This window comes from Vitis vinifera, chromosome 12 (genome assembly GCF_030704535.1).
Source record: "Vitis vinifera cultivar Pinot Noir 40024 chromosome 12, ASM3070453v1".
Lineage (NCBI taxonomy): Eukaryota > Viridiplantae > Streptophyta > Magnoliopsida > Vitales > Vitaceae > Vitis > Vitis vinifera.
Genome location: NC_081816.1, coordinates 5053749 through 5077244, shown reverse-complemented (window position 1 = coordinate 5077244; position 23496 = coordinate 5053749). Strand labels below are relative to the sequence as shown.

Below are 23496 nucleotides of genomic sequence, written 5' to 3'. Positions count from 1 at the left end.
AAATGATTATACATCATATCTTCTTTTTATAATCTTTATTAAAAATATTTTATTTGTGAAATTGTATTAATATTTCTTATTAGGTTTTAAGTTCATTTCCCTTCATTAACAATTTTTTAAGTACCATCTGATCAGGTGATGAATGATAATTAGGATGAGATTTTGATATTATTAGGATTTTTGGTTTAAACTTTATTTTTCTAGACATGGTTTAAAAGTTAGAATTTAACGATTGTTTTCTTGATTATTTATTTACTTTGAGAAAATCACAAAGTTTTAAGACCAATGTGATGATTGTTTTGCAAGAATTAGGCTTATAATTATTCTGAAATCCTATCACTCTCTTCCCCAAACTCACTAGGAACATCATTTGGAAGTACAAACACCAATCCCAAAAAGTAAGAAGTTTAATCGTTTCACTTTATAAAATTATTTTAACCAATTCAAAGTTACGTGGGTTTGAGTCTTTTAAAGCGGGTTTGAACGTAATGACCGTCAAATCTGTCATCAATACGTCCGACTATCATCAAACTCAACTTAAAATTGGGTTCAAAATTTCGAATCTATGTCAAACACGTGGGGAATTTAGGTTCTTAAGGTTTACTAAATATGAGTTACCAAACAAAGATTTGATTTTATGATCTATAAAATATAATCATGTTATGAAATAAGATAAGGTTTTTAACCTTGCATCACATAACTAATTAGACAGACTAGATATATGGTCCTCAATCATCACTTGCTCTATGTAGAAACAAGATCATTAACTTTGGCTATTCCTAGATGAATTGTGAGTAATCTTGAGTTTTTACGATTCCAGACTCTAGCAAGGATGGCAATGGGACGGGTCACCCCCATCCCAACCTCGTCCCATTTATTAAAAATAATTTTCATCTCTGCCCCATTTAAAAAATTAAACAGGAAGGGATGGGTATGAGAAATTTTCATACTTGCCCCACCCCATCCCACCCAGTTTAACTTTTTTTTTTTTTTTTTTAAATTTTAATTTTTTTTAATTACATTAAAATAAATATATTTTATAAATAATTAAATTATTATATTTTTTATAACTTATTTTATTAAAAAAAAATATTTCATTATTATCTACATAGTAAAAATAGTAAAATAAAAATTAATTTAATTTAATTTTAAAAATTAATTTTATATATAATATGGTGGGATGAGACAAGACAACACCCAAATTCACCCCAAGTTTTAAAAAAATTTCCAAACCCATCCTAAACCCATTTAGTTAAAATTCAAATCCATTCCATTAAGGATGGGACGGGCAAGTACTCAAAAAAATCCACCCCATTACCATCCGTAGACTCTAATTGGTTACAAGAAAGTATATAGAGTTTTAGTTTAAAATGTATAGAATAAAATTGTCAACTTATCTATGAAATACATAAATCATTAATTAAATAAGATAATCATAACTAATTAGAGGGATTGAATAGGTGGTGCTCAATTATCACTTGTTCCACGTAGGAAAAAGATCATAAACTTTTTGCTATCCCAAGATATTTTTTAGTAATCTTGAGATTTTAAATTATTTTATTTTTATATAAAAATTTAAATAAATGAAAAATTTTAAAATAATATATCAAAATAATTTATTCACTTTAAATTTATTTTTTCTTTCCTTTTATTTTTCTCCTCTTTTTTTTTCTTTCTTTTGCATTTCCTTTCAAACTCTTCAAAATCAAACAAAGTCTAATGTTACATTTTATAAATGAGTTTAGAAGTTAATCACTAAGGTATCATCATTAAATAGTTTGTAAGAAATGTAAAAGTTTATTGTCAATAATTAGTTTTATAGATGAATTATGATTTTTTTTTTTCACCAAAATTTGGTTCCTAAAAATCAATTGTTTTAGTAAAGGTTTTAATTCTGCACATTTTGATGAGAAAACTCTAATTTAAATTTTATGCTATGCCATTTGATTACCTTTTTCTCATCAAATCCGCAACAGGGTACTTCAAAGAAAATGACGTAGTGGGGTTTATATATTCATGTGTTTTTTTATTTGTTAAATAATGATATTTCTCAAATTAATCATTTTGGGATTTCCAAGATTTTTTTTTCTTTTTTTCTTTTCTAAAAAATTTTAAAGCAAAGACAAATATGCATTGATCAGTATGGATGAATGGAGTATTTATTGAAATATATATAGAGTATTTCACATATTACAGCTCCAGAAACTACAGATTTATATGACAAATGATCATGTACAACACCACCAATATATTGAAGTTCTGATCACACTAAGCATTTATTCATAACATGCTTTGTCTACCAAGTCATTGAGATAATGCTGAAAGAAGCAACAAACATAGGAGAAGATGGAGCTAGCATACATCATCAACAGGGCAAGCTAATCTTCCTGTTTGATTTCGGGGCTTTCAGATGCCCATACCAGTATAAGGAACGGATAATAGGAGATGTACCTAAGGATACGATTAGTAGACTTACTTGGGAGGAAGAGTAAAAGAAAGGGTACTGAGAGACTGAAAAGGCAGATGATTCCAATAATGAAGACAACAATTGCAAGCCAATGAAGATTACTGACCACCAAGGAAACACCTGCCATGAAGCCGAAGGACATTGCATAAAGGGCCAGCCCCAATAATGGCAATGCAAATCTGAAGGCAGTATCCATCAAATTGAGATCACGTAACTGTGCCCAGATGAAGATGATTGCCGCGAGGATGGAGGTATACATAGCAATGGTATTGCAGATGACGAACATATGGAACATATTTCTCATCAGAAAGATAGCCATGCCGGCACTTGGATCAGAGCTGTTGTAGCCTCCTGGCATGGTAAAACCAGCAGCAAATGTCACGGTGGCAACAAGGGTCGAAACCAACAAGAGAGTGTTTACTCTGTCCTTGTACTGGTCCGTATTAGGTGATTTAGGCAGTTTTGGTGGGACCTTTGAATTTCCGGCTCGTCGTGCACCAGTAGACTTGAGTGCTGTCCAAATTAGTCTCTGCGTGGTAGAGAGAAAAATGTTGCTGTTAATGTAGTCGTGAGAAAGAAAGAAAATCAAATGTATGCGTCGTAATAATAACTATAGAAAGTATAAGTAGACTATAATTCCATGAGTTGGGTTTCGAAATATTTTGTTGGGAAGCCATTCTCTTTTCCCTATAAATTCAATGAGCACCCACAAGAAGTATGAAATTAAGCAACGTGAAGCAGCAAGAGAGCAACCACAAGCGCACATGATATAGCAGTTCTCTACACTGAAAACCTTTTAGTATGATGCAAAAAATTATTCCAATAAGTCTTTGCCGGCATCAAGAGTATATGCACTTGCTGGAGAAACCTAGCCTAACCTTGGTTGAGCCGCTCTAATCTGGGCGAGGGTGATGGTGATTGAGTTAGGCTCCATAATTTTCTTGACTTTTAGGATATCATGGGATCAAATTGATCTTCTTTTAGTTGAACTAGGTTTTATTAATATCAGTCGGTCCTTCTAGGAAAGAAATACAAACTATGTTTTCCTGATTGATCCTTTTAATAATTCACATGCTTGCATCTAAGAAGGAAAATGCCATAGCATTAACAATGCATGCAGTTCAAGGTGAAACCAATAGTAGTACCCTTAATTCAGAAAACAAGATGCAAATCGTCATATATACCTGGTGCAATGAAGTTGGATGCTCCACTGATACAGCAATGTCGAAAGCAGTCTGGCCTTCATTATTCACAAGATTCACATCAACTCTTTTATCCCATGTTAAATAGTTTACGACCTTAGGATGTGCATACGTGGTACTCAACCCCTTTTTTTTTCAGCAGAAAATCGACTACATTATCTTTACCATACTTGGCTGCCACATGAAGAATGTTCTCACCGTGTTTGCTAAGCAATTCTATTGAGTCAGAGGAGACCTGGAGCAACTCTTTGACGATGTCTACATAGCCTCTCATTGATGCAACATGGATGGGTAAGAAGCCTTCGTCGTCCCTATGATATCGATCGAAGTTAGATTGGTCTTTAGCTAACAGCGTTTGAACTCCTTCAAGATATCCAATCGATGCCGCATAATGAAGTGGAGTCCTTCCATGTTCATCTCTTTGGTGGACGATCTTCAGGGCTAGTATTTTTTCCAACATCTCTGGCATTTTTTCATCATATATAAAAGAAATTAAAATGAGAACACATTTATGTTTTTCTGTTGAACTAATTATAGAAAAAGTAAATTGGCTTTTTTTTTTTTTTTCATCTTTTGCTTCAATATTCCCCGTTCCTAAAAAATTAAAATTTTTATTAATTTATGGGAGATCAATAATGTTTATAACTCCTCTTCCCGGCCCAAACCCGTCCTTGTAAATAATATTCTTCATCTTTGTTTTCAAAATCCTAATCCTAGTTTGTCATCTTCTTATTCTTCTTCAAAACCCCACTAGCTCCTAATTCTTAATTTTCTTTTCTAAATCACAAAATTTTAAAATTAACTAAAGAAAATTTGCTGTTGTGGCTTTGTTGCGTGCATATTGGCTGGTTTAAATAGAGGGGAGGCAAAAAGGGCTATAAGAAAGAAGAATTGTTTGGATAGTTTGGGATTGACTTCAAGTGATCATTTAGGTTATGTTTGGTCCCAAAGTTTGAGGGAATATGTGAAAATAGAAAATAAAGAAGAAAAATTAAAAAAGGAAAAATAAAAAATTTAAATTGATAAATTATTTTTATATATTACTTTAAATTCATTTTACTTATTTAACTATTCTATATAAAAATTAAATAATTTTAAATGATATAAATTTCTTATTAATTTTAATTATATTTCACTTTCTTTCATGTTTTCATGGTAAAACAGCATATTAGAAAATCACTTTCCTTAATAATTTTTTTTTCAACTATGAGAATCGAATATAGGTTTAAGATTTTATTGGAAATGGTGTTTTTTAGGTTTGAAGAAGAAGAAGAAGAGCAGGAGAATTAAATGGAGATTGAGAATGGGACGGGTCATACCTTTATTCTTTCCCAGAATGGCACCATGGACTGCCGGCTTGGCTTCGCGGTCTCTGTTAATGTTCATGTGCTTCTCGACTTTAGGTTTTCCTATAGCCTCGACGACATGGAAGTAGTGTGCTTCTGCAGCTAGAAACAATAGCGACTTTCCCTCCTTATTCGGATAATGAGCCACTTGGGGATCTGCCTTAATAAGGATCTCCACCACCTCTTCTTGTTTGCAACGGTTTATCAGTGCCTCATGCAACACTGTATTTCCTTCTTTGTTAACAATGATCAGCAATGGATGCTCAGCCTTCTCTACATCTCGGGATGCGCCACTTCCAGAAGGACATGAATCCATGGCAAACTTAACGAAAGATAAATCCTTTTTTCTAGCAGCAATATGAAGTGCAGTGTCGCCTGTGGAGTTTGTCTTTTTGATAAGGTCTGGACACTCTTTCACGATGTACTCGGCAAGCTCATGGTGTCCAAATCTTACTGCTATGTGGAGGCATGTGTTGTTCCGGGGGCTAACTTGGGAGAGGATTTCTGAGCTTTAAAGTTCCTTTTCAGAGGATATCGATTCTAAAATTTGAATAAATTCATCAACACGTCCTCGGGTCGCCTGCATGTACATGCGGCTGTCCATTAATCTATCCTGCTCCACATCTTCATCTTCATCGGCGGGAGCGACGACTCCTTATGTGGAAGGAGCACTTCTATCTCTAGCCATGCCCACATGTGTGGAAGGAGCACTTCTATCTCTAGCCATGCCCACATGTGTGGAAGGACCACTTCTATCTCTAGCCATGCCCACATGTGTGGAAGGAGCACTTCTATCTGCGGAGATTGCAGGGACGATGTGTTTATACCTGTAAGGAGCACTTCTATCTCTATCCATGTCCACATCTGCGGAGAATGGCATGTGTGGTGCCATCTGCCCTTCCCCGCCTTCTTCCTTGTTCGAATCTGCTCCGAGTTCCTTATTGATCGGAGAGTCCCAACCTCTCACCTACACACAAACACAAGTTTACACAAGTTTTAGAGGAGTCTCCTTTCCTTCTATGCATCCATATCTCAAATGATTCCGATAAGAGAATCTGTAGAACCCCTTATTTTGTTCCAGGTGGCATGACATGGCATGGCCTTCTTTTACATCCAGCCTTGGAAGTGTACACCAGTAGTGGTGTCCCAACGTTATCCCTTTACCGTATTCTTATTGTAATTTCATTTTGAATTTTCTACTTCAATCCAATCCCAATCTTCTATACCGACGCACAAATATATCATATACAGATCCTAATTTCAATCCTTTCTGATTTTACATTTTTTTATTTTTAAATTTCTAAATTTTAAAATTCAAACAAAATTTAAACTTTAGTCTTGTTTTTTAATCTTTAATCCTAATTAATTTTTAATTATACAAAAACAATTATTTATTTTTAAAAACCGATTAAGATCACCATTTCCATCTATTGGATGACAGTGAATCATTTAAGGCTGTGAATTGAACAAAGGGCAAGATTGCATTACAAGACAAGCATCTAATGGCTTTTGCTTTGGTCAAGTAAATGTCTAAGTTAATAAAAGATCATTTGTACGGTACGTTAGGGTTAGGGGGTGTTTTTTTATTTCTGATGTGGGGTTATTGTAACACTTACACTTCAAAAAAAAAAAAAAAAAATTCACTAGCCCACAAGAGTAGAAAATAAACCTAGATTCTCGAACAAATTAAGAAATGACCTATATCAATGGACAAAGTTTTTGTTTAGGGAAGACATAATTGATAAATTATAAATATATATTATATTATTAATGAATTAAAATAGAATTATTATAAATAAGTTAATCTTAATTATCTTATTATATATTTTATTTACTAATTAAATAAAAGATAAATATAAATTCATAAATAAAATTATTAATATTGTTAAATAAAAAATACTTATTTAAATATCATTATTTCTTTTTTATCCCTCAGAATATTCAAACTAAAAATATCAGGTTATACACCAGCAAATACATCTCACCAAAAGTTAACCATTGTTCATTGAAAGTCAAGTACCATACCACCATCAGCATAAAATAATTGAAAGTCAAGTACCATGCGACATGAAGGGTATTCTGGCCTTTGCAAGTGAGCAGCTCCATCAAATCTGGGCGATGCTGGAGCATCTCTTGAATTATGTGGAAATGACCTTTGATGGCTGCTATATGAATAGGAGAGAGGCCATCTTTGTCCCCTTGGTAAGCAGCGATACAGTATTTGTCTAAAAAGTAATTGATTCCTTCAACAAAACCAATAGATGCTGCATAGTGAAGAGGGTTCCTCCCTTCTTCACATCTTAAATTGAAGGATGATTGATCTCTTTCCCACATTATCTTGAGAACATCTAATGTCGCCCAAAACAAAAAAATGAAAACAAACAAACAAAGAAGTGTGAACCATATTTAAGCGAATTTTTTGGTGATCACAGGACTGATGATAACACATTAAATGAAAATCTTGCCATGTGTGAGAACAAAATATATGGTAAAATATGCTCCTAAATCCAAATGATAATCAGAAATATTGTCAATTTATCACTGTCTTCACAAGTCACAATAGAAGCCTTCTTGTAAAGAAAAAAGGTCGATTGGCTACTAGAGGACCTATCTAAAAAAATCAGCTACTACAGATATATTTCTTTACTGCTAGATACTCATGTGATTAGAATAAGACAGTAATATTTCTGGACTATTCCTGATCTCTTCTTGATGGGCAGCCACACCTAAGGAAATCCATGGAAGGAGATTACAATGGACACACTAGTTCAAACATGGAAGCACAGGAATATCACCAATTAATTAAGCAAGAAATAATTGAGGTCTTCCAACTTCCAGAAAAATGAGAATGCTCTTATGTGCCATGATATCATTACCTTTTAATGGTGACAATTGGATGCAATATAGTTTGGGTAAAGTTTTCTGATTCACAGGTGCAGAGAATTGGGTGGTTTATAGTAGTTGCAGGGCTTTTTGTAGGAAAAAACTAAGAAGTGTGAAAGTGCAGTCACTTAAAAATTTCCAATCCAAGTGCAGACTCTTGGAAGTCTGAAATTGAAAGACAAGCATACCAATAAAGGGAAAAAAAAGGGAGATTAGAGGAGAGAATTTCATTTACCTGTATTCTTCCCAAGAATGGCAGCTTTCACAGATGGTTTGTTCTCGAGCTTTCCTTCAATGCTGTAGTTTCCTGCAGGATTTTCCATTATAAACCTAACAAGATTTGCATATCCTGCTTCTGCGGCCAAATACAACAAAGATTTTCCTTCCTTATTGACAGAACAATACATATTTCTGTCCTTGTTAATTATATTCCAGGCCACCTCTTCATGACGATGTTGCAATGCCTCATGCAATGCGGTATTACCCGTCTCATTCTTCACACCCAAAACCCCTTCTGTTGAATTAATCAACAAATTCACTAGCAGTGAATTGCCAGCTCTGGCTGCAATGTGAAGTGCAGTGTCACCTCTGCAATTTCTTTCCATGACAAGAAAGGGCAAGTCCTTAGAAATGAGTTTTACAATCTCGTCATGTCCAAAGATCGTTGCTAGGTGAAGAACTGTGTTCTTCTGAGGGGTCACTTGGATACAAGATGCAGCAGGTACACCAGCGTGTCTATTGTCTGGTCCTTGTTCCACGGCTTTTATGAATTCAAGAATGTCTCCTTGTATCGTAGCTCTGTACAAATCAGGATCCATGGAACTAGCTGTCACATAGTCCTCCAATAATTTGGCATCCTTAAGCTCAGAGATTGCCAAGATGGCTTGCTTCTTGGGTTGTTTTTGCCTTTGTTTCCCTGTCTTCCATCTTTCTCCCCTCCCCTGCTTTCTTAGCCTCTCAAAATTCATCATTAAATCGTCTTGTCTCATAATATCTCCTATTGTAGTTGACTTGCCTAATCAAATCCGTTAGCTGTGCTTGTATTTATGTTGGTTTAAGAAGTTTAAAAGAAAAAAGAAATAATGGCAACAAAGAAACCAGTCCGATACTTCATCGCAAAGGATAGGTCATACAGAGGAAGAGAACATGCACATCAATACCAAATTATATATGCTAATTCTAATACTATGATGATTGTTTATACAATATAACCAGCTTTTTTGACAATTCAAAATCTTGAGAAGGCACTAAGTCAAAAACAGAAAATAAAAATAATAAAAATCTTAATATGATATCCTTGAGCAACCACTTACCAAGACTAGGAAGAAACAACTATTCTTTGAATTCGACTAAAATAAGAAGAGAGCACACACAGTACATACCTAGATTAAAAAAGAAAGACTTAAACATGAACCCCACTCAAGTCCTTTCGAGGTAACAACCCCAGTGGCCAAGTTAGTCAGACCCAATTTAAAATGAGTTCATATATCATTAGTCCACTGCCGGCCATGAGATACCTGCACTTTCTTGCTTGGGATGGAAGTAAGGGCCAAGTCAATCTGTGAGAGAAGAACCTATGCATTACATACATATGATAAGTTGAATAAAAAATATGATACTAAAAGAAATTCATTTGATAGTCCAACTTACATCACATAGGACTTCCAACAGACACGGAATGGATATGAAGCACGGCAACTCAAATATCTTACTCGTTTGCTGGAGTTTGAAATGTGACGTCCTATGAAGAAAAGTCTTCATGGGTGTGTTTGAATCATACGGGTTAGATGAAGAGACCAAGTGTTTGACAATTTCTTAGAAAATGTTTGAGAAGCTCAAGGAATCCACTTCTCTCTTTTCCAAACTCACTGGGAACATCTTGGAACCTATTTGGAAGCATCAACACGAATCCCAGAAACTACAAAGTTTGATCATTTTGGTTTATAAAATTATTTTAATCAGTTGTGAAGTTCTGTGGGTTTGATTGAGTCTTTGAGCGGGTTTGAACGTTATGTCCGTCAAATCCGTCATCAATACGTCCGACTATCATCAAACTCAACTTAGGGTTTACTACAATATGAGTTACCAAACAAAGGGTTGATTTTACCGTCCATCAAATATATAAATCATGTTATGTTATTAATTAAGATGAGGGACTGTTTGCCACGCGGTAAAACAGGAATGGAAATGAAGATCTCCATTATTTTCTCATTTATTTCTATATTTAGATAACTTAAATGATTATAAGAATTAAATTAGTTGTTTCTAAAAATAAATTTTATTTTTATTTTGTAAAAATCACAAAATTATAAATTTAATTTATATAATATAAGTTAAATTTAATTTGTGTCTTATTAAAAATAAAAATAATTTTTTAATTATAAATAAATTCAAAATAAATAATTTTTAATAAAATATGAATATTAATAATATAATAAAATATAATGAAAAATATAATTGTGCATAAACTAGAGATTAATATAGTCATTTTCAACTAATTCTTAGTTCTAGTGTTAACTCCCTCGATATTTTATTTTCAAATTATTTTTAAAAAATTATTAAACTCCTTAATTTTGAAAAATTCTTTGGAACTCAAAAGCCAATAAATTTTTTTTTTCCAAAATTAAAACCTTTTCCCCTTCCCAATGAATTGTAATGTAGAAGATGCAACCGATTTGAAAATCAAAATTCTCATAATAATAATTAAAAAAGTGTAAAAATTGCAATTGCAAATTCAAATTTCAATCAATAAATTAAACTGAACCTATTAATAACGAATTCAGGTTATTTATGTATGAATGGAGTATTTATTGAAATATATATAGAACTACCTAATTATAGATCCAAAAACCATAGATTTATATAAGAAATGGTCATGTACAACACCATCAATATATCACACTAAGCATTTATACATAACATACTTTGTCTACCAAGTCATTGAGATAATGCTGAAAGAAGCAACAAACATAGGGGAAGATGGAGCTAGCAGACATCATCAACAGGGCTAGCTAATCTTCCCGTTTCATTTCGGGGCTTTTAGATGCCCATACCAATATAAGAAACGGATAATAGGAGATGTGCCTAAGGATACGATTAGTAGACTTACTTGGGAGGAAAAGTAAAAAAAAGGGTACTAGGAGACCGACAAGGCAGATGATTCCAATAATGACGACAACAATTGCAAGCCAATGAAGATTACTGACCACCAGGTAAACACCTGCCATGAAGCCTAAGGACATCGCAGTAAGGGCCAACCCCAAGAATGGCAATGCAAATCTGAGGGCAGTATCCATCAAATTGAGATCACCTAACTGTGCCCAGATGAGGATGATTGCCGCGAGGATGGAGGTATACATAGCAGTGGTATTGCAGATGACGAACATTTGGAACATATTTCTCATCAGCAAGGCAGCCATGCCGACATTTGGGTCGGAGCTGTTGTAGCCACCTGGCATGGTAAAACCAGCAGCAAATGTCACTGTGGCAACAAGGGTCGAAACCAACAAAAGAGTGTTTACCCTGTCCTTGTACTTGTCCATTTTAGGTGATTCAGAGTACTGTTTACAACGTCTATTGGGTGGGAACTTTGAATTTCCCGCTGGTCGTGCACCAGCAGATTTGAGTGCTGTCCAAATTAGTGCCTGCGTAGTAGAGAAAAAAATGTTGCTGTTAATGTAATCGTGAGAAAGAGAGAACATAAAATGTATGTGTCGTAATAATAACTAAAAGTAGACTATAATTCCATGAGTTGGGTTTCGTAATATTTTGTTGGGAAGCTATTCTCTTTTCCCTGTAAATTCAATGAACACCCACTAGAAGTATGAAATTAAGCAATGTGAAGCAGCAAGAGAGCAACCACAAGCGCACATGATATAGCAGTTCTCTACACTGAAAACTTTTTAGTATGATGCAAAAAATTATTCCCATAAGTCTTTGCCGACATCAAGAGTATATGCACTTGCTGGAGAAACCTAGCCTAACCTTGGTTGAGTCGCTCTAATCTGGGCGAGGGTGATGGTGATTGAGTTAGGCTCCATAATTTTCTTGACTTTTAGGATATCTTGGGCTCAAATTGACCTTCAATCAAGGGTTAGTGGCTTGAGTTGAAGTGTTGATCTAGTTCTTATTAATATTAGTCGGTCCTTCTAGGAAAGGAAAACAAACCATGTTGTCCTGATCGATCCTTTTAATAATTTAATTGCATGCATGCATCTAAGAAGGAAAATGCCATAGCACTGTAACAATGCATGGATGAGGCATTCTAATTTCCTACTCATGGCATGCAGTTGAAGGGTGAAACTACTAGTAGTACCCATCATTTAGAAAACAAGATGCAAATCATCATATAGATATACCTGGTCAAATGTAGTTGGAGGCTCCACTGATAATACAATGTCCAAAGCAGTCTGGCCTAAATCATTCACAAGATTCACATCAACTCTTTTATCCCATGTTAAAGAGCTTACGACCTTGGGATGTCTATGCATGGTTGCCAAATGCAGTGGCGTGTATCCAGCCTTGTCCTTCTCATTTATAAAGTTCTCAAGCCTTTCTTCTTTGAGCACAAAATTGACTACATTGTCTTTACCATACCTGGCTGCCACATGAAGAATGTTCTCACCGAGTTTGCTTAGCAACTCTACTGAGTCAGAGGAGACCTGGAGCAACTTTTTGACAATGTCCACATTGCCTCTCATTGATGCAACATGGATGGGACAGAAGCCATGAGAGTCCGTTCGATATGGATCCAAGTTAGATTGGTCTAACAGCATTTGAACTCCTTCGAGATATCCAATGGATGCTGCACAATGAAGTGGAGTCCTTCCATCTTCGTCTTTTTGGTGGACGAGCCTCATGGCCAGTATTTTTTCCAACATCTCTGGCATTTTTTCATCATATATAAAAGAAAAATTTATATGAATGTTTCAAACAACCTTTTTCTAATAAATATATTATTATATGAGTGCAAGTCATTAATAACTAAAATTACATAAAAAAAAATTCACATATAAAAAATAAAATTAAGATTGCTTTTTTTTTTGTTTGGAAAGGGTTCAATTATTAGATAATTAAAATAAGGAAGGAAAATTAATATAAAAATAGAAAAGAGATTTTTTTTAATTGATTATTTTATTATCTGTAATTCAACAAAACAGTATCAATTTGGTGTGAGGTTGTACCACATGGGGTGCCCATCCTTTTAAAAGCTTCCTTTAATTATAAGTTCCCTCCTTGGATTTTAAAAATTCTGTAAATTTTGTTATTTACATTATCTTCTTCTTAATTAGGGATTGAAATGGGGTGGATTCGGGATGGTCACTTCTATCCCAACCCCCATCTCATTTATTCAAAATATTTCTAAGTCCCATCCCAATAAAAAAAAATTAAACGTCCTCATACATGTCCCACCCCATTTGGCTCTGTTTAATTCTTTGAAAAAATCTCAAACTCATTTCAAACCTCATTTATTTAAATTTCAAACTCAACGGGATGATTTCTGTAAACACCTATCTTATTCCCATCCATACTCTTAATAATATTGCAATAGTTAAATGGGGAATAATAGAAAATCATCACATCATTTATAATTTGTGTTTCTTTCAAATGTGTAGGATCCATTCTACTTCATCGCATCTATAAGAAACATATAACATAAAGAAAAAAAAAGGGAAAAGAAAAATCCTAACTCTAACCTTAATCTCGAAATCAAATCTTAAATGATCACTTGAAGTCAACCCCAAACTATACAGACAATTGTTCTTCCCTCTTACGGCCCTTTTTACCCCCTCTATTTAATTAAACCATCCCATATGCACACAACGAAGCCATATGTAACTGCAATTTTTTTTTTTTTTTTTTATAGTTAATTTTAAATTTTTGTGATTTAGAAAATAAAATAAAGAATTAATTAGGACTGGAGTTTTGAAGAAGAATAATTAGAAGATGACAAAATAGGATTAGGATTTTGAAAACAAAGATGAAGAATATTTACGACGGGGTTTGGGTTGGGAAAGAAGAGTTGTAAATATTATGGATCTCCCATAAATTAATAAAAAAATTTGAATTTTTAGGAACAAGGAATATTGAAGCAAAAGCTGAGACAAGCCCAGTAGACTTCTTCTATGGTTAGAAGCAACAGATTATTTAAGCCCCATCGTCATTGCAAACAATGCTTTTTAAGTTTGAAGAGGAAGAAGAAAATTTAATAGAGAGAGAGAAGGAGGCGGGAAATACCCTTATTCTTTCCCATAATGGCACCATGGACTGCTTTGCGGTCTCTGTTCTTCATGCGCTCCTCAACTTCAGAGTTTCCTATAGCCTCTACGACGTGGAAGTAGTGTGATTCTGCAGCTAGATACAATGGTGACTTTCCCTCCTTATTCGGATAATAAGCCACTTGGGGATCTGCCTTAATAAGGATCTCCACCACCTCTTCTTGTTTGCAACGGTTTATCAGTGCCTCATGCAACACTGTATTTCCTTCTTTGTTACCAATTCCCAGCAATGAAGGCTCAGCCTTCTCTACATCTTGGGATGCGCCACCTCCAGAAGGGCATGAATCCATGACAATCTTAACGAAAGATAAATTCCTTTTTCTAGCAGCAATATGAAGTGCCGTGTCGCCTTTGGAGTTTTTATTTTTTATAAGATCTGGACACTCTTTCACGATGTACTTGGCAAGATCATGGTGTCCAAAGCTTGCTGCTATGTGGAGGCATGTGTTTTTCCGGGGACTAACTTGGCAGAGAAGTGGGTTCTGTTCGGAGGATATCGAGCCTAAAATTTTAATAAAGCCATCAACATTTCCTTGGGTCGCTAGCGCGTGCATGCGGCGGTCCATTAATTTCTTATGCTCCGCATCTTCATCTTCATCAGCGGGGGCGTGGGGTCCGTGTGTGGAAGGAGCACTTATATTTCTTACAAGAAGCATTGTCCTTTCTGTTTCCATGTTCGCATCTGCGGAGATTGGCATGCCTACAAACAAATCATCTTCATCTTCATCTTCATCTTCATCTTCATCAAGCGTCCCCTTCTCTCTTTCCATGCTCGCTTCTGCGGTGATTGGCATGCCTAACATGATGGATTCTCGCGCCCACGGCGATGCACGGCATTCTTTCATTGTGAAATATGAGCTGATGTCTATTGCCATCTTAGTATCTGCGAAGATTGGCGAGGTTTCTGGCACCCACATCTCAGGCGGTGCAGGGTTTTCTTCCATCGTCGAATCTGAGCTGATCAGTGTCGAATCTGCCCTCCACTTCTTACTTGTTTCCTTATCTTCTTTCATGTTTGAATCTGCGTCGAGTGCCATGCCCAACTCTACTAGATCCCTCTCCTTAGCCCTGTTTGATTGATCGGAGAATCCCAACTTCTCACCTACACACAAGTCATCTTCATCTTGATCAAGCATCCCCTTCTCTCTTTCCATGCTCGCTTCTGCGGTGATTGCCCACCGTTTTGCCCTCTTCTTAGCTGTTACGCTGTCTTCTTTCATGTTCGAATCTGCGCCGAGTGCCATGCCCAACTCTACTGGATCCCTCTCCTCAGCCATCTTTAATTGATCAGGGAATCCCAACTTCTCACCTACACACAAACACAAGTTTTAGAGGAGTCGTCTCCTTCCCTTCTATGCATCCATCCTATATCTCAAATGATTCCGATAAGAGAATCTGTAGAACCCCTTATTTTGTTCCAGGTGGCATGACATGCCATGGCCTACTTCCTTGAAGTGTACATCAGTACTGCTGTCCCAACGTTATCCCTTTACCGTACTCTTATTGTAATTTCATTTTGACTTTTTTACTTCAACCCGATCCCAAATTCGCGCACAAATATATGACATACAGACCCTAATTTCTATTATGTCTGATTTTACCTTCTGCATATTTTATCTAACCTAAGCTGATAAATGGAAATACGGACGTAGCATTAAAGGCATGGACACAGGCACTGCAAAGGGCTGAAATGGGTGAGCAAACATTACCTAACTCATCAATAAGACAAAAAGTCGTAGATGCGCATTGTAGTAAAGTAGATAATATCTACACAATAAAAAAATGAATTATTATAATTAATGATAATTATTTTACTTGATTAATTAGATGAAGATTAATAATTACTATAATTGCTTTACTGCTCAAGAAGACCACATTAATGTGCTTAAAATATTTTTAAAATTGGATGATTTCATATTTTCAACTAAAACCTTGTGTCAAATGTTGTTTCAAACTTGTTTAAAAGGTTTTAAGTTGAAAAAGTTGATTGTTGAACCAAAAACGGCTCAACCAGTTAAACCGGATGAACAGTAACCGGTCGACCCCTATCTCAACCGATCAAGGGCATGAATAGTAATTGGTCAACCCCTAATTCAACCGGTCAAGGGTATGAACAATAACTGGTTGACCCCCAGCTCAACCGGTCGATGGTGCAAAAAATTTTCTCTTTCTTCTAAAACGGTTGTTCAACCGGTCAAGGTTGAACCTCAACCGATTGAGGTCTGGTCGAGGTCCAACAGTCACCTGCCAACATTAAATGCTAATGGCTAGTTAATCGATCGAACCCCCAACGACTAGTTTGACTTTTTTCTTCTATAAAAAGGCTCCAATCTTTATTGTTTAAGAAACTTAACCTTCCCAAACCTTTCTTGAATATATTTGAGCATTGGAAGAGTATTTTTGAGTGCACCATTGTTCTAAAATTTGCATATCTTTAGTGCACCATTCAATTCTAGTTTTCTTGTATCATTTGAGTTTAAAGTTTTTGTACTAAGATTTTATGAGATCATTTATTTGTAAATCTTTGAGAGGAAGTTTCTCAAGTGTGTGGTATCACTCTAGGGGTTGTTTAAGAGTGGGATATTTCTTGAGAAGTGTAAAGGGTGCTTGGAGCCAAAAGTCCAAGAGGGTGAATTGGAACCATAGTCCAATTATATTGCTTGAAGGCTTGGTTTGGAAGCCTTGAATTAGTGGAACCTCAAGCTTTGGATTGAAGCTAGAGGAGAGTGGATGTAGGCCGGGTTGCGCTGAACCACTATAAAATCTTGTGTTTGCATTCTCTCTTCCCTACTCTTTTAATTTATATGCAATTGTACGTCTTTATATTGTTTATTATATACTTACATATAATTGTCTCTTACTTTCACATAGTTTAAATTTGCAAAAAGAGACTATCACCCTATTCACCCCCTCTTTAGGGTGATTATCATAGGTTGGATTAGCCTAATTTTTCTAACAAGCTTTTTATGTAACACCCCCCGTTTTATTGTTAAGGGTAAAACCATAAATTAGAGTAAAAGAAAAAAATAAATAAATTTAATAAGGTTAGAAAGGTCTTTTTGCATTAAAAACCTTAAATATAAATTAGATTTTTTTGATTTCTTTATATAGAAACCCTTTTACATTGAGATTAGAAAAAGATAAAAAAAACATAAGACAATATAGGATTGAAGATTTGGAGGTTTAGGATTTGAAAATTAGTTTTTCAAGTAGAATTTTAACCCTTAAATTAGTATTTTAGATTTGTTAATTAGTTTTAAACACTTAAATATTCTTTAAAAAATCTCAATCTTGAATATAATTTGTTTATTTAAATTCTAAATAAAAAATAGTGAAAATTTATGAATAAATGTTGATTTATTGATAGAGATTGGAAATTCTCAATATTTTTTTAGTAAATCTAAAACAATAATAAATAAATAATATATCTTATATATATATATATATATATATATATATACACTCACTTAGGGTATTGAGAAAAAGAAAAAAAGGATTTATGGATTCGGGATGGGTACCTATGTGACAACATAAAAGAAAAAAAAGAAAAGAATTTGGGTGTTTAAAAAAAATTAGCTTTTGCACACTACTACAAAATTTTAAAATAATGACGTTTTATTTCTTGATACTTTAAAAAAACGTCATTATTTGATATAATATGCTTTATTTTATGGCACTTATTAAAAGTGTCATTGTTTGACATACTATTATCCCTGTAGCATGGTACACAATGACACTTATTGGAAGCATCATTGTTTGATATACTATTTTCTCTTTTACTTTGTATGCAATGACGCTTATTGGAAGTATCATCGTTTTGTTAACTAGTATTATTTTTCCTCGGCACTTTTATAAGTGCCATTGAATTTTACCTATAAATATATGGCTATCTTTGGAATTTTTTCTCTCTGCAATATGTTACCGCCAAACATTCCCTCTATTTCATATCTCGAAAAACCCGAAAAATGAAGCTTGAATCTCATACCTAAAGGAACAATGACGATTGAACAAGAAGCTTCCAAAGACTCATAGCATATCGTTCTAGAGAATCTAGTCCCTACATGTCAATTGTCGATGTCGCAAGTTGGGAGAAACCCTTTCCGTACTATGAAACCCTTTTTGCAAGGGTGAAATCCAGCACTAAGAAGCCATAACCCATTCCTCATTTACAAATCCCACCACTGAAATGCCCTAACCCTTTGGAGTAGCCTTACCTGACTTCAATAATTTCACAAGTGGTCACCACTGGAAAATTTCCACTATGAACCAGTGTCATTGATGTATACCGTTGCATTCCCATATCTATGAGTGGTAAGTCCTCTTCTCTCAATGTGTTCTGTTTTCATATTTTATTTTAGGGCTTTTTTGTGTTCTTATGATTTTTGGGATGATTGTGTTTCTTATTGACTATGTGTGTTAAAACTCAATGTTTTTAGTAGATTAAACAACTACACGGGGAAGAGGCAAACAAAAATAAAAACAAAAGAGGAAAAACGAATGAACAAGGGTGTTTTGGACTAGAACAAACTAAGGTTGCATGTGCTTTTAACATATTGTTTTCACATAAACGCAAAGAGATTAGTTGTCCTCCCACATCCCACTACCCACCACCCATATTCTTATTGTTCTGAATAATCCTCTTACACAAGAAAATTAAATAACATTTATACAGCCATCATTATCTGGTTAATTTGTCAGTTTTGCGTATTTCCTTACATCCACCACAGAATGTAAAAAATAAAAATTAGAAAAGCAAGCACAAATGAGAAACCAATGAAAAAAAAATACAAATATTAAAAAAAATCAATTTTTTTAGTGCTCTATCTAGGTATAATTTATATTATTTTGATTTCCTACACATGGGTCTTAAGTGAATTGATTAATTTTCAAGTTACTAGCATGTGTGAAATGAAAGTGATCTTGTTGTTATTATTATATACATCAAATCATTAAACTAATTTTGTTGTGATTTTGTTTAGGTCCATGGAAAAGTGGTCTTTTTGTGAGTGAATCCCTTATTTACAGAGATGAATTTTTTTTTTTTTTTTTTTGGTTTTACACAAGTGTTAATCAAGACCACAAAAGTTTCTCAATCAATTTTGATTAATATATATATAGATATATAGATATATAAAAATACCTAAAATATATCATTGTGTCTATTGAACGCTTTTTCCTTCAAAAATCCATTCATGGTTTGAATCATTTATCATTCTAATTTTCTTCATTACTTATATTTTGTCAAATAAAATGATGAGTTTTTTAATTTCTTCCAGATATTTTGATATGTCATATCTATTTAACTACTCTTGAAAAGTAGGCCCACAAACTTTAGAATTTTTTTTTCAAACATTTCCAAGTGTTTCATACAAACAAAAGAAAAATAAAAAAATAAATCTAAAAAAAAACATAAATGAGTTTAATTATCACATAAAATTAACCAAAATTCACTTGAATGTTGTAAAAAATGTGCGGAGATCCTAGTATATATCCAACCAGTCTGAGTTTACAAAGAAGAAACAAAAGTACATGATTGAGAAGGAACAAGATGATGAGAACCCAAAATTCAAACACATCATAACAGCATACAGGGGATGTGATTTAGCAGTTTTTTTTTTGTCACAAACACTGCCTCTGCTCTGTTACTCATCTGATTATCAAAGTTTTAAAGGATTAAGTAAATTAACATCCTTTATTTATTTTTTATTTTATTATTTATATGTTGATTTTAGTTAACTTCATTTTTTGCAATTTTAATTGTGGTATTTTATTTTATGTATTCCACATTGCAGCTTATTTGACTTTGTTGTTGTTGGTTCTGTCAGGCACACAGTGCACTTTTGGTGGAAAAGGAAGCAATTGTTTTATTTGTATGGGGTGTTGCTTATATATGTGGCTCATTGGGACTTGAGAATGTAAGTCTATTACTGGTTTTGAATAGATGTCTTGTTTCCCATCTCATTGACTATTTTTGTTCTTGTCAAGATTGTGTGTGGTTTTTTTTTTTTTTTTTTTGGATTCAGAAGTTACAATATTCTTGAACTTGTCTTTGATAACTACATATCTTAAGATACTGGCTTTCAAAAATTTCACATGTGAACTACTCATCTATATAGAGAGACTGCTTGTATTGCCATAACAATCATTTATGCAATAAGTACATAGTTGAGACTGATCACTGAACAGGTAAGCATGCTTGTCTATTCAAACCATATTAGTGTGAAAATTACAAGAACTACCTCTTACTATAGTAAACATTCCGACACAAATTATCCTGATATTACTACATCAATAACACACCAAACCAAACAATAAAAATAACTGCCATCAAACCTCAGGCAGTATCATTGCAACTTTGTTTGATCACCTTTAGAAGTTGGAAGGGAGTTCAAAATGTCAGGAGCCATGGCAAATATACTTACATGCCATCCCTCTTTATTCTGTAATCAAGATACTTCTTCAATATTTTGTCAACAATTGGAACTCGAGGCAGTTTAACAAGTTGCAAGAACAAATCAATGTATAAATCAATCAAATACAAAAAGTTTCTCCTAAGTAAGAGGTTATCTTAAAGATTCCTATAAATGGAAAAGGGATATGCCAATCAAAATATAAATAAATAAATGGCATAAGAACTAAGTATACATCATGAAGATAAATAAATGGCATAAGAGTTAAGTACACACACGTAGTTGGGATTTCTTATCTCTTATACAAAATGAAAAAGATAAAATTAGAACCATCACAAGCTGCAAATGATCTGAAATCCAAACTTAACAAAGATTAACCTAGATATACTTACACCACCAGTCTACCACCTGCTCCTGTATAGAGCCATACTGTATCTAAAGTTATAGTGGTTAAAAAAAAAAAAAAAAAAAAAACCATTCACTACCTTAAACTCTTAATCCCACTGTCCCTAAGATTTTGATGTTTGCCCATATCGGGCATTTGATGCTTTCTTTGATTGCTGAACCATTGGGAACACACGACAATTTGGTAGTGGAAGTATAACCAGAAATAAATATGGTCACATAGTCTTTGCTATTCTATCCTGACTGACTGTTATGATTAAAGCTTCTAAGAAATATGTATTCACTCATCTATTATTGTTAAGGGAATCAAAGCTTGGGGTTTGAATTAGAAGCAAATATTCTAACCAAAATGGTTGATTTCACCTTGAAATGTTACTTACACCCATTCCTTGAATTAGAAGCGACAAGGTTGCTTACACCCATTCCTTGACAGGGGCGACAAGGACGCTTTCAAGAAGCGTCATCTTATACATTTATTGACGCCTAAAAAGCGTCATTATTGCCCTTTTTTCTTATAGTGTTGGTTCCTTGGCGAGTGTGTACAGTGTGATTTTTGTAAGCGTGTATTAAAAAAAAAAAAAAATGGAATGTAGCCATGAGTGTGGTTTGTGCAAGAAAGAAAAGAAATAAAATAAGAAAAAGATAAGCAAGCGAGTCCTACCTTTATATATAATATTAAGTAGGTGTTGAGAGTTGGGTTAGTTGATGGTATAATAATGCTAATGAGGATAGATGTTAAGTTAATAAATAAATAAAATTTAATTAATGAAATAAAAATTGTAGTTTAATTAAATTAGTAATGTATTTTTGTTTTTTAGAATCAAATTTAAGAAAAAAGTTTTATATAAATTAGCAATTTATTAATTTTACTTTAATAAGGAATAAATTAATTAAATTATCATTGATACTTATTAATATTAATATTAATATATAAAATTTTAGGATTATTAAACTTATAATTTTAGACAAATAATTAATAGTAATAATTGTTTTTCTTATGTTATTAGATGAAAAGTTGTTTATATAGAATTAAATTCTTCAAGGATTATGAATGTTTTTCGAGGTAAGGGAAATTAATGAGGATTTTATAAAAAAAAATGATTTTCTTTTGACATGTTATTTTGAAATTAAATGTGTAAAATGTTATTTTTGTTTTTATGCATAAAGCAAATATATTTTTCATGAAAAATATATTAAAACCTTTTCTTTTGTTTATAACATAAATATGTGAAAATATTATGTTTTTATAAGTTTGAATAAATAAAACAAAGTGTTTGACTTTGGTTTGTTTGGTCATAGGTAGCGGAATATAATAATCGACTTTTTGGTCTTTATCAATTGGATATAATAATTGACTTTTTAGTCCATATTAACACGATATAATAGTTAACATTTACATTTTATGATGAAGAATGCAATTGATTTGAACCCCAACATCTAAAGGTTTGGTTAGAGATTACTAGTATTAGTAGTGTTTAGTTTTGTCTTAAAAGGAACAAATTTGAGAGTAGCCGCCCATTTGTAAAGTCTCACATAATTGAGTACCATTTGATATTTGATAATCAGAGTAAAATATTTTAAATACAATTTATTTGAATTTAATATAAAATTGTTTGACATGAATATAAAAATGTTTTGTTGAAAAGTTTGAATGTATTAGAATGTTTGAACTAAAAAGTTTTTATGAAAATGATTATACATCATATCTTCTTTTTATAATCTTTATTAAAAATATTTTATTTGTGAAATTGTATTAATATTTCTTATTAGGTTTTAAGTTCATTTCCCTTCATTAACAATTTTTTAAGTACCATCTGATCAGGTGATGAATGATAATTAGGATGAGATTTTGATATTTTTAGGATTTTTGGTTTAAACTTTATTTTTCTAGACATGGTTTAAAAGTTAGAATTTAATGATTGTTTTCTTGATTATTTATTTACTTTGTGAAAATCACAAAGTTTTAAGACCAATGTGATGATTGTTTTGCAAGAATTAGGCTTATAATTATTCTGAAATCCTATCACTCTCTTCCCCAAACTCACTAGGAACATCATTTGGAAGTACAAACACCAATCCCAAAAAGTAAGAAGTTTAATCGTTTCACTTTATAAAATTATTTTAACCAATTCAAAGTTACGTGGGTTTGAGTCTTTTAAAGCGGGTTTGAACGTAATGACCGTCAAATCTGTCATCAATACGTCCGACTATCATCAAACTCAACTTAAAATTGGGTTCAAAATTTCGAATCTATGTCAAACACGTGGGGAATTTAGGTTCTTAAGGTTTACTAAATATGAGTTACCAAACAAAGATTTGATTTTATGATCTATAAAATATAATCATGTTATGAAATAAGATAAGGTTTTTAACCTTGCATCACATAACTAATTAGACAGACTAGATATATGGTCCTCAATCATCACTTGCTCTACGTAGAAACAAGATAATTAACTTTGGCTATTCCTAGACGAATTGTGAGTAATCTTGAGTTTTTACGATTCT

At 33.3% G+C, this 23496-nt stretch overlaps 2 protein-coding genes across 2 annotated transcripts; both read right to left on the bottom strand.

Moving 5' to 3' along the window:
• Window positions 1-2378: 2378 nt before the first annotated feature.
• LOC109123466 (uncharacterized) lies at window positions 2379-9060 on the bottom strand. Its single transcript, XM_059741287.1, has 7 exons — window positions 8134-9060; window positions 6984-7363; window positions 5688-5982; window positions 4989-5519; window positions 3782-4131; window positions 3652-3702; window positions 2379-2996 (listed from the first exon to the last, which is right to left on the bottom strand). Exons 1-7 carry the CDS (start codon window positions 8885-8887, stop codon window positions 2379-2381), a joined length of 2979 nt encoding a protein of 992 aa, XP_059597270.1. The 5' UTR covers window positions 8888-9060.
• Window positions 9061-10733: 1673 nt separating this feature from the next.
• LOC100251650 (protein ACCELERATED CELL DEATH 6) lies at window positions 10734-15538 on the bottom strand. The gene is made up of 3 exons (XM_002266691.4): window positions 14136-15538; window positions 12257-12780; window positions 10734-11542 (listed from the first exon to the last, which is right to left on the bottom strand). The coding sequence occupies exons 1-3, from the start codon at window positions 15451-15453 to the stop codon at window positions 10910-10912; spliced, it is 2475 nt and encodes an 824-aa protein (XP_002266727.1). The 5' UTR covers window positions 15454-15538; the 3' UTR covers window positions 10734-10909.
• Window positions 15539-23496: the final 7958 nt, after the last annotated feature.